Below are 12,137 nucleotides of genomic sequence, written 5' to 3'. Positions count from 1 at the left end.
ATGAACTGATGTTTCACAGAATTATTATAATCCAAATATCTCACTCTTGAGTGAGCCCAGAGACCATAATCTTATACGTGAAGTTCAGAACATTTTTCCTGCTGTGAACATTACTTTACATTTGGCTACATTAAATTTAATTAGCTGTTTTATTGCTCATTTACTTAGTCTCATCATATCTTTCGGCAGGCCCTTGTTCTTACTAGCCTCAGTACCACAGTGTCACCTGGAAACTGTGCTCCCTCTTTCACAGACTGCCTGTTAATAGGTAGAGCATGTATGTCCTCACTCAGATCCCTGGAGAAAACTCAAAATCATCTCCCTGCTCGTTGCCTTGACAGCATGAACTCAAGGTTTGCAAGATTCCTTCTCTGGAGATGTATCACAGCTGGATGTCTCCATCAGATGAGGCTGTTGCATTTCATGCTGGAGCAGAGATTTGAGGTGGAACCATAGGCTGATGTCCAGCCTTTGCTGCAGCACTACTTTAATTTATTCATTGAAAAATTATCACCAAGGCCTTCAAGTGACATTGAAAGCTACTGCAGGATGGGGCTGACTTACAGCACCACGATCCAAAGTGAGGGCAGATGGCTGTGCCCTGGGCCAGCTGGAGCCTGATCAGCTTCACACTCTGCTCCAGATTCAGTGAGTTACCACAATCCAACCTGGACGTGACAGGTTGATCAGTTCCTGTGTTGAGGTTTTTGTGTGGGAAGGGAAACTGGAGATGGAAGGAAGGTTTTGGAAGCTGATGGCTCCCTGTCATCCAAGTTTACCAAGAGCATGGGATGTCCCTCCCCACCTTACCCAAAGAGAACAACTCTTTGTTGAGAAGAGAAAGCATAGAAAAACCTTGTGGAGGAGATGAAAAAGATTCATCTTCAAATCCTCACTTTGATTATTTCAAGCAAAAAAGTTTGTAAAAGTTCTCTACTAGTTGTGTAGAAAAACAGCCTGACTTGCCACAGCTGAATTGGAGCACATCCCACATCTGTGGGATGACAAAAGCACTGCCCAAATGGACTTTTACCCATATTTGTCACACCGGTTCATGACTGAGGCCTTGGTCCTTTGGCTAGAGAAGTGGAGGAGAGTCAGGATGCCTTTCCTAGTGGGCTCCATGACCCAGGAATGTTTTTAGCCTCATGGACAAATAACCTTCCCATCTCTCTGGACTCTTCATCTCCTGTCTTTGCAAGCTGGGCTGACCCAAATGTAACCTCCTGGGACTAAATAAACTCAGATCAGCTCGTTAACCCTTTCTTGTCAACTTTTGGCCTTACTGAGTAAACTTTTTGTTCTGTTTTTACATTCCTGTTTTTGTCAGACAGTGCTCGCAGGGCAGATCTTTCCTCACCAACTACCTTCACCCCTGGAACTCCCCTAAGAAAACAATTCTGGGACCCAGTGTGTCCCCAGATGATACTTCAGCTTTTGAAAAACAGCATATTTTGCTGAAATCTCTTTGGCAAAAATGCTACAATGATCTCCCCTTTTGAGATTTTTTTCTGGTATCTTATTCCCAAATGGTTGAAGAAAACTAGGAAGGAAGTGAGGAGAAAATGTGGGTGTAGAAGAACATCCTGTTCTGCATAAATGCCCTAGTGTGTTGTCAGATGGATGCTCTGCTTTAAATAGGTTTCATGCTCACAAAGGCCAAAGTAATACATTCTCAGAAATTAGAAAATATGGAAATAATGATTTAATAAAGAAAATGTGTGGACCTACTGCATTAAAGAATTAACCAGGTTAGAGCCTCTCATTGTCACATGTGATCTTATTTCTGTGTGCTCCTGTAATGCACATACACAGAGGTTTGGGGAAAAATCCCTGGGGAGCTGAGAGAAATTCTTTCTTGTTTACTCTGTTTGAGTGGCTATCTCCATAAGAAAGGTCACTTGGGGTAAGCAATATTGAAGCAAGAGCTAGAAGAGATCCAATGGGATAGATTCAGAGCTTTTATGTGTTTGAAGAAGTTCTTCTGCTTTGATCTGATTTTGTGACTGATTTCTGCTATCTGCGTTTTCAAGGTTGAGTGAGTGATTTCAGGGTTGAGTGAAACAGCTTTCTACACTTTGGTGCCCTTTTTTTTCACCGTCAATATAATTTTACCACAGCCACACCAACTGCTTCGGTTATCACTGGAACATTGTGATTCTTCTTTTCTTCTGCATGTTTTCTATATTTTATATTTTTTCCCACTGTGCTTTGCTTTGAATGTGAAATTTTCTTGCAATTTGAAGGAAAAAAGGGAAGTGATATATACCCTTGAGTACCCTGCAGTACTGGGAGTCAGGAAAATTCCACAGGACTTTCAGCAAAGCAACTTTTCCCAGCAACGCCATTTTTACTCAAACTTCTGACCATGTCTACAGACAGTTAATATCGATCAGCAGGAGAATTGCTCAGCTGAATTCTGCAACTGCAAGAGCCTAAGAGCTGCTACATCAATATCTATTGTTGTAATAAGGGAATCCCAGGCCATGTAGAGCTGAGCCTGGGTGAGGACCCAGGAATTCATTCATCCTCCTTGGCATTGCCAGTGGAGCACGTGGTGTTTTTAGTGCCAGATGTTTCTTGAGTGGGCATCAGGGAAGGCATTATGTGTTCCCCTAAGCCGTTTTCTTGTGCCTGACACTATTTTCTCCATCGATTTTGAAATAATCTTGAAATTCATCTTTATGAAGACAAAAATGAGCCTGTGTTGGAGTCAAAGAGTCTGTCACATGGACACTGCGTTCTGACCCTGGAAGATGTCTCCTGTTGTTTATCTCTGTAACCAATATAATGCAGCTACAGGGACAGTCAAGGGGCACAAGTGACATGGTTGCCCTATTCTATTGCACAGAGGGAGCCTACAGAAAAGAATATTTAATTTAGTATTTCAGTATTTAACACTTGGCGTTTGTGCAATAAATGAGGTGGGGAGGACAGAAGGGATCACATGCTTGATTCCAGTGAAGTTCTTGTTGTGGTCAGATGGTTGGACAGTAGTTGGGTCAGTTAGAGGTGGACAAATGCATGATTCAGTCCAGCTGGACCACTGCTGGCTCATCTGACACAGCCCAAACACTGATCTCTATGGGCCAGGGACCTGCAGAAGGCCAGTCATGTGTCCTAGTAACCTGCCTGGTTGTGTAGAAACCACAGATTCCTGGAATCTCTGAATTTCCACGCATGCTGGAGAGGATGAAGACCTTACCAGTGGTCAGGTCTTCTCCTTCAAATACTTCCTAGAGACAAGAACACATGAAATCCTGTCTCTGGTGAGCCCTGTGGCCATGCACATCAGCTTGCTTATTGCCTTACTGCATTCTGGTTCCCTGGGTTTCCACTGCTTTCCCTCCAAATGTATTCCTCTTTGTTTTGATCCACACTCATTAAAACATCCCTCCACTCACACTGGTGAAGACAGACACTTTGTCAAAGCTTTATGAAAGGGCAGCATGTGAATGATTAACAGGCTTTCTTGCAGTAGACAAGCTTCCTGTGCTGGGTCTATTTCTGGAGCAGTCAACCTATTATCTGATGTAGGGCCATGTGTGAAAGAGAGTTGGTCTAGCTGGAAAATGTATGACATGTCCTTCTTTGCTGTTGAAATCATCCATCATAACATGTCCCAAATGGTCCATCATGTTGTTGTCTAGTAAAACTCGGCCATCAGATGCAGCTCCTGATCAGATGCTAATGGGTACATGTCTGAAAATGTGATCTCAGCTATAACTCTGAAATATTTAGTTGGAATTTATGACTAGAGGTCCTTCTAAGCTCCATCAACCCTATCCATCTCACACATTTAGAAATAATACTGGTCTTCAGTTTTTGAAAGCTTTAGAGCAGCCTTGTGGATTTTTTTTCTTGTCCAGTGTCTGGAATACATCACATGCAAGATTTCACTCTCAGATTTCAAATTGTGTGGGTACATGTCAAATAAATAAAAAATAATTTGGCTGAGCAATGTGAACATCATGAAAGGCAGTTGGATGAACCTGGGACTGTCTAGGATGCAGAAGACTTTGACACCGATCCGGGCCAGATGAATACTTTCAGTATTTCTCCTTTTTGTGCCTCAGTTTCCTTTCTAGTTGATTCCAGTTAACACTATGCAAAATCCTTGAAGGGAACCTCCACTGTTTTTGCTTTGGTTGGGTCATGTCCATCAATACCTTCCCACTCTATGTGGAGCTGTGAGAGCTACAAAGTGCTAGGCAAGCAGAAACCTTTTCTCCACTGAGTTAAGTGGGAGCAGATGTGTGGAGCAGCAGCAAGCACTTGGCCTCATGCTTTAAACTTTCCATAAATATAATAAATGGAAGTGTCTGGTCCTGAGAAGTGCTATGGGGACAGGGATGCTGCAGAGCTGAAAGGGTTGAGTGGTGGGAGTATGTGTCAGAAGCGGTGTTTGCAGAGTCAAACCCTGCAGTATTATCTGGGGTTATTCCCCTCCATACATAACCTCAGCAGTCACCACTGCACGCCAGTGCCTTGGGGAATGGGTAAGTGGATCTATTAATACTCTTAGGAAAGAATTAGTATCCAAACAACTTTTGTTTCCTTGTTTTTTACACGTCTGTGCTCTCCTCTGTCACTCTCTACAGCACAGAGCCTGGTATGCTGTGACAAAGAGCTATTGATGGAGAGCTTGTGTGAATTGGCCCAGCACTGGTCACAGCCAACTTCTGTAGGACCCGCTGCCCCTGTTGTACAATACACTCCAGTGTGCTGGCCCATTTGTGAAAGGTCAGAAATGAACAGAGAAATGGACTGGAGTCAAAAACAAGCAGTCCTATAAATATCAGTCATAGTCAAAGGCAGTTTATTCCATTCCTCCCCTCTCTCTCCTTTTGTGTGTGTGTCTCTCCCTCCCTCTGTTGTGGTTTCCCAGATATAACTCCATGCTTCTGGCTGGGGAGCTCTGAAAGGAAGGCAGCACACACACTGCAGCTTCTGCTCCCGTCTTGCACACATGGAATAATCCTCAGTCCTGCAAGCAGGGCTGACAGCCGGCACAGAGTCCAGGCGTCATCTGGACTCTGATGTTAAGTTTTGATTTCTTGGATTTTCCTTATCTGTGAGAAACTCATTTGTGACAGTCTGAGAACGAGATTTGGCCACAGACACTTTGGATTGCGACTTCTGACAGCTTCCCTCTGTTTGACTTCACAATGACTTTAGCAGCTAAATTAGAGGATATTGAAGTGACACTGGAGCACCTACTAATGGATGTGTTTGTAAGTAAGCCACTATTTCCTTTTTAATTTGAGATGCCAAGAATCCAGAAGGCAGTATACAAATTTTATGGCATATCCCAAGTGTTACATTGACTTAATTTCTTTACATTTCCTGATAAACTGTGTGTAATCCAACTCTACCAATATGTTGTGGTTTAGGCATCTCCTTCAAGTCATAATATTCAAAACGGGAACAGTGTGAGATAGGATAGATTTTCCACTGGATTTGTGTATAATCTACAAATTTGACATGAAAAGGAGGAGAGATTTGGTCAGTTTGAAGAATATTTCTGTAAAACTGTTCCATTGACAGGGATTTAAATTGTGCATTGCTTGACGTCAAGTGTTCTTGACTTCAGGATTTTGACAGCTATTAGATTACAATTTTGACTCTTGGGTTATTTTGTAAGAGATGGAGGAGCAAGCCAAACAGCTGTGTTTTCACGAGAATCCAGTTAATTACTCCTGGATGTATCAAATACATTAAACCTGTGTTAATCTGGGATTGCTTCCTTGGAATCATCAAAGCTCAGTGAAGCAATGTATGATTTGCTTCTACACATCTGAGATAAGAATCTGTCTTTATCATCTCATGTTAAAGTTTCTCACAAATATCAAATAATTTCCAAATATATTCTTGCCTTTTCCAACACAGCTTGATGGATTTCGCCTAAAGGTCAGAGACAGTCATGTTTTGGAAGATTTTTTGGTGGGAGGGGATGGAAAATAATAGTGAGGGATTGCCAATTCATTTGTCTTTGTGAAAAAAAAAAGTCATGCCAAGGTGATCTGTGCTCTCTGAATTCAGGCTATAAGAAATAAGACTGCAAGTGACCTTCTGAATTTTCAGAAGAGTTTTTTGGAATCTCTTAAATGGAATATTTCAAATTTCAGGGTCAAGTGATGAGGAATCTTAGGCATCAACCACAGAAGTGAAAAACATGAGATCTTGCCAGTTTTCTAGCCTGTGGTCCAGTTATTGAGATGTCCATCTGTGCTGTGAAATGGATTCAAGTTTCTCTGTGCTGGCATCTCCCCTCAGTACTTTGGAAGGCGCCTTTACCCCTTTCCCAGGCTGCTGAGATTGGGGTAGATGACAATTATTGGAGACTGCCCTGTGAAAGCCCCTACACAGGGCATGAAATACTCTTTGGGCTGTAATATCTGAATCAACCTAATGATTATTTGCCACTCTGGGTTCAACTCCTTTTCCCAACTCTCAGTACTGTGAATCCCAGAGAAAATCCCTAGAGATTTAAATCCCCATGACAACCAAAGATGTAACATCTGCCTCTCATGACCGCAGCACTGTGAAAGTTATTCTGTGTGGGAAGGGGTCAGTGCTTTCTTTGGAGTATTTGAAAATGTTGTAGGATAAACTTGGCACCACAATTCCTCTTGGTTTATTTATAGTTCAGCTTTGCTTCACTGACTTGGGTGTTTGACACCTGGGGGGCTGAGATCCTCCTGGGACAGGTGTCATTGAACACTGGGTGCTTAAAGCATTTTGTCACAGGGTAGGTCCAAGCAGAATCCCAGAGAATGACAACATATAGAAAGCCAGGGCTGACTGAGGTTGAACAATCCTACATGTATCTGATTGTGTTTGAAGGGCATGAAAAGCCTCCTGTCTTGCTGGGAGCCACACAGCCCAGTAAGACAGGGAAGCAGGGAATCATATCTTCTTGGCTCTTCACGTCCCATTGTCTATTTTAATGTCCATGCCTTGATTCCATCTAAATGACTCTCCTCATGAGTTTTTGGGTTTGGTGTTCGGTGGTTTTTGCAGTGAGGGTGACAGTTGGCCAAATAAAATGTGGGCCAAATTCTCCAGAGGTGCAGGCAACCTTAGTTTGTGAAATCAGTGGAGATCTTCTCAGGTTGTGTTTTGAACTGGTCTCTCAAATTTGTAATTCTAGAAATCCAGTGGACCATCCCCAGCTGGAACAGTGCAGTCTAAGCTGGAATTGTGATGCAGGGACATGTCTGTGCAGTGCCATGCTGTGCCACTCCTGAGCACAGCTGTGTCTGGAGGAGCTGGGGTGTGTGAGCAGCATTGTGCAGGAACACTGCAGTAGTGTCACAGCTGTGTGCTCTGCAGAGCCTGGGGCTGTACGACCCAGGGGCAGCATGTTCAGGCTTCACATCTCACCTCAGGGCTGGGAATCCAATCTAGCCTCCATGTAAATCAAGGAGAAAGGTTTTCCCTTATGACCTACCATATTTGCAGCTAGCTGGGCTCTTCTAAAACCTACCTAGGAATTAAGGCAGGAAGAATTTCGTATAATCTAGATCAAGTCCCACATGCAGAATCACCACTCTCAGGCACAATTTTCAGGCTTTGCTCATACATCACCTTGCCTTGATGTTGTTTGATCTTAAACCACCTATTCATTTAGCAGTGCTAAAAATAACCTCTGGATATACTGGATACAGAAAAGTAAACATAAAACTCAACATGAAGGAAGAGCAAAACGTCAGGCCCTGGCTGTTACAGAGAATTCTAGCAGCCGGATTTGTCCAAGGTCACTGATCCACTACCAAGTGTTTTGCTGCAGTGAGATGGGTATTTTGGTGAGGAGCATGGGGCCAGACTGGTCAGGCTGGATGGGCTGTGGGCAGATTGCAAAGTAACAGGACCCTCCTGGGAATGATCTTGAAGTCTGCTCCATGCCATGCATCTTCATCTGTGTCAGGTTTATTGCTGGAAGAGGGAAGCCATCTGTCACCATAATGCTTCTCTTCCAATTCTTCGGTGCCCTCCACTGCTCCAAACCAGGTGATTACTTACAAAATTGGGAAATTGTGGTCTATGGAGCTTTGAGTTATCTGTTTTTTTCTTCTGAAGAAACTTAGTTTTAATGCTTCTTGGACCTTAGGGGCAGTAACCCATTCCTGGATCAGTGGACCCTAACAAAGCTCACTTTAATAGCTTGTACTAAACTATCAAGACCATTTTGTCACAGTGTAAAAGGTTATAGCAGACAACAAATGAGAAGCAACCACCAGTTTCTAATGAAAACTGAGACATAACTCAGCACAGACTAATACACCTTGATGTAATTTGGCTTCTGCAGTAATGCAGACTGGAGAAAAACTATAGGATTGGGCCATTTTTTTTCTCTGGACAAGCTTTTTAGCTAAATTCTCCTGCAGGAACTCACCTGGAGCGAATTCAGCAGTTTTGCAGGGATGATGGCAAGCCTCGCGAGCAGATGTGTTAAACACTTCCTCTGGAAAGCTAGTATTACACAAGAACACTTTTTAAAACCTTCTTTCCTTTCTTTTTGCGGGAACCAGAGATTTGCATCTACATGGCACGAGCTGCCACTTCCTTCCAGGACACGGTGTTCTCACAGCGTTGTCATTCCGCTGTCAGAGGAGCAGCTGGTGCTGCACTGACACTTCCTTTCCCCTCTTTCCAAAGGGCACTGGAGAGCTTTGCTGGGCTGTATGAGATGAGATAAAAGGGAAGCCTCTGTTATGACATTTCATAATGAGCTGTCATCACTGGCGGGCTGCTACCCAGCCACCTGATGAGCTGGGACTTGGCTGCCTGGAGAAAGCTGGACAGGGGACAGTGACCAAAGTAGGGAGGCAGTGCAGGGACAAGCTCAGCAGGTCCCTCGGGTGTGCTACAGGGAAAAGGGAGTCTGGATATGAAAAGCAGATTCTGAATCCTTGTTTCATAGCTTGCAAAAGGCATCCCTGAGCTAAACCCTCCTTGCCTCTGGACACAGTAATTATTCTTGAGCAGTCTGTGAATGAGACCTTTGAGGGAAACCTCAGGATTAACCTTGCTGCCTTCCAGGCCTTGCCTTAGGCACAGGTAGAGCAAACCTCCAGGATGTACCATGCCCAGCATGCATGGGGCATTTTCCATGGAATGTCTGGAGGGATCGAAAGTGCGAAGGGTTGTGGAGCCCGCCCCACTGAGGGATGCTTTTCCTTGCATTATGGATGCGGCTTTAGACCTGTTAAAAAACAGACTTTAAAGCAAACAGGCTAGGGGATAATAATCCTGTTAGGAAAGTGAGCCTAAAGTAGTCAAATATCAGCTGGAATCAAAAAGGAGACTGAATTCTGAGGATAGGCATGATGGAGCTATAATGGATATCCATGGAGAGAAAAATACCCTTTAGATGAAGCCTTTAAACCATGAACCCTGTGTGCTGGCCCACTTCACATATCACCTGAAAGACAACAGGCAATTTATCTCCAATGGCTCCTGGGGTCTTAGAGCCCATCCAAACACATCCTGTCAATCTACAGTACATTCCATAGTTCCTTCCACATTCCTGCAAAACATCTATTTTCACAGCTGGTTCCTCAGGCTTCCTCCCACCACACTCCACAAAAAAATACATACTTACATGTATATGCATATATGTCTAAATATGTATTTATAAAAATATTTTAAATATATTTTAAAGTATCTATATCTCCATATATAGCATATATATATGATATTTATATGTATATTTGTATATATATAAGAGTATCTGATGAAATTATATTTGTGAGGGCTCTCTGGCATGGAGAGGGGCTGTGATTGCTTTGCCCTGGGTGGATGTAGCAATCCAGATTTGCCATGCTCCAGACTCCTGGAGAAAAACAGAGAAACAGCTGCTCGTCTCCCTCCACATGTTGTCAGGTTCTGGCAGAGTTTACACCAAAATAGCAAGAGTATGAAACTCAGATTTCTTCTTCAGTCAGAATAAATTACCTGGGATGAACCGGAATTAAAGTGGGAGTCAAACTCCTGTATCTAGACAGATCTAAAGCTGGATATTTGAAAGAGAGGGACCCAAATGCTAAGACTGAAGGGTCTGAAATGAGGATCAGGTCTCTTGACCTGTGGCATCACAGGAGACCGAGCTCCCTGGTGGACTTTGGAAATGGGGATGGCACTATGAGGTGGACAAGGCCATCATGTTCCAGTAAGGATTTGGAGTGGTGGCTACCAATACCCACAGATTCCAGCTCTTAAAACTAAGCTGTGAAGAGAGGGGCATTTAGTTAACCTGGCTCTTTATTAATAATAGTGAAACAACAATAAAATCAGCACTGATAATTTTTCATGTTACAGATAGAGAAGTTGAGACAGAGGGACATTTAAGTAGCATCCTCCACCATCTTCCCACTTAGAAAGGAGTAGAAATACAACTTCCAGAAGCCTGGGTTGGTGATTTGTTCCCTCCAGAGTATAAGACTCCACACAATCACAGAATAATCCAACTATCAATGTCTCACACATCTCTGATGCCAAGGATGAAGTGTGGCTTTGGATCTAGTTTCTAGCATGCTCTGGCATAGACAGCTGTGAAATTTGTCCATTCTTTGGGCAATTACGCCATTAATCTTCCTATTTTCTCATGCTACCAACACTAATAAACAGTAGCCATCCTCATAGCTGGGACTGAGGACAATCTGGAGACAGGAGGGGTGCAGGAAGATGGTTGTGATTAACTTGCTTCAAGCACCATTTGCACCATGAGCCCTGCAGCAGTCCTCTCCCCTCCCTGCAGTAATCAAACAAACATTCTTGCAGTTGCTATCGACTACCAGTGTCTGTGTTACATTTTTCTTAATAACAATTGCAATAATAAGACATTATCAACATGTAAAGTGATCCATTAACCTCTACAGCAGCAATAAATTTTGTGGCTTTGCCGGGCTGTTTGGGCTTGCTAATCAAAGAGCAAGAAGCAAGTTCATACCCAGAGCAGTCACAAATCATACATAATGCAGAAGTGTGGGTGCTAACCTCACCCCCTGCAATATAATGGGCATTGCCATGTGTTTATTTATCTGAGATATTGGTTCTTTAAAGCAGCTCTTAATGACTTTCTCTCTGGCAACAGCATCCCCCAGTTTTTCCTCAGGATCCAGTTTGCAAGAGATTTAAAGCTTCACCCTCCACCACTGGAGTCAGCATGAGTTATGGCAGTGCGGAGAAGGGAAGCAGAATCAGGCCCATTGATGTGCAATAAAAGCTGAGGTTGCTTAGCAGGATTGCACCATTAAAGAGATCTAATTAGGTAGCTTGCCTCAGGTTTTGTTTAGACTCTTCTGAAACTGACAAATGAAAAATAATCAGACAAAGTCTTCCCAGTGAATGATACAGTCCAGCATCATGTCTTGAGCAGCAGATAACATCAGGTCCCTACAGACAGCTCTAAAAGAGGATAAATGCATAACCACAGTCTCCACAGTTACCTTTCAACAACCAGCTCCTTGTAATCAAGGGTTTCACGACACAGAATTAGCACCTTCAAATTTATCAGCTCACAGTAGATGAGGGCTTTTATGAGTTGTTGAGTCATTTTTTGAGCCCAGCTCAGGAATCCAGCTGCCATGGACAGCCCTGAAGCAGAGGAAAAGCCATAGTGCTGTGCTGCCAACCTCCACACGGTGCCATCAGTTGCAGAGAACTCCCATCTCACTCCCATGAGAGTCTGGTTGTGCTGCTGACCCTCAGAGAGCCTTTGTGGAGAATGAGAACAAGAGCTCTGTGGAGCAGCCTAGGCTTGGTCAACCATGCTGAACAACACACAGACACAAGACAGTAAGAACAAAGAGCTGGGAGTGGGAATGCCAAAAGGGATGTTAGCAAAAACAAGGTAATTAAATACAGCTACCAAGAGACAGGGGAGAACCTCTGAGAGCTGGCAAGGCAGACAAAGAGTGGCCAGTTGTCATGTTTGTTTTGTAATTGGTGGGGAGACGTTGACACTTTCAGATTCCATTTAACCCCCAGTAAAATAAGCAGCTAAAGCAGGTCTGTGTCTCAAATCCTGCAAGCACCCATTTCCTTCCAGCTGTGACAAAAGGAGTCCAAGTGACAAGCTCACATAAAGGGACCAAAGTTAGGAGCGGTAAATGCCACTTCAAGTGCGTCCT

The 12,137-nt window shown here is 43.5% G+C and overlaps 1 protein-coding gene across 6 annotated transcripts in view; it reads left to right on the top strand.

The window, feature by feature from the left end:
* Positions 1 to 12,137, top strand: part of FRMD4A (FERM domain containing 4A) — a 357,979-nt gene that overhangs the window by 143,609 nt on the left and 202,233 nt on the right. Inside the window, exon 1 of one of the 6 annotated variants that reach the window (XM_066182746.1) lies at positions 4,880 to 5,234. The exons of 4 other annotated variants lie outside the window; for them this stretch is intronic. In XM_066182746.1, the coding sequence (XP_066038843.1) occupies positions 5,169 to 5,234 (66 nt within the window). In that variant the 5' untranslated portion in view covers positions 4,880 to 5,168. Of the gene's footprint in view, positions 1 to 4,879; positions 5,235 to 12,137 lie in introns of those variants that run through there. One more of the 6 variants, XM_066182741.1, reaches the window with a different exon arrangement.

Source organism: Chamaea fasciata, unplaced genomic scaffold (genome assembly GCF_029207755.1).
Source record: "Chamaea fasciata isolate MVZ Bird 193981 ecotype frontalis unplaced genomic scaffold, bChaFas1.0.hap1 SCAF_5, whole genome shotgun sequence".
Classification (NCBI taxonomy): Eukaryota; Metazoa; Chordata; class Aves; order Passeriformes; family Sylviidae; genus Chamaea; species Chamaea fasciata.
The sequence above is the reverse complement of the archived record's forward strand: the minus strand, read 5'-3'. Positions and strand labels throughout refer to the sequence as shown.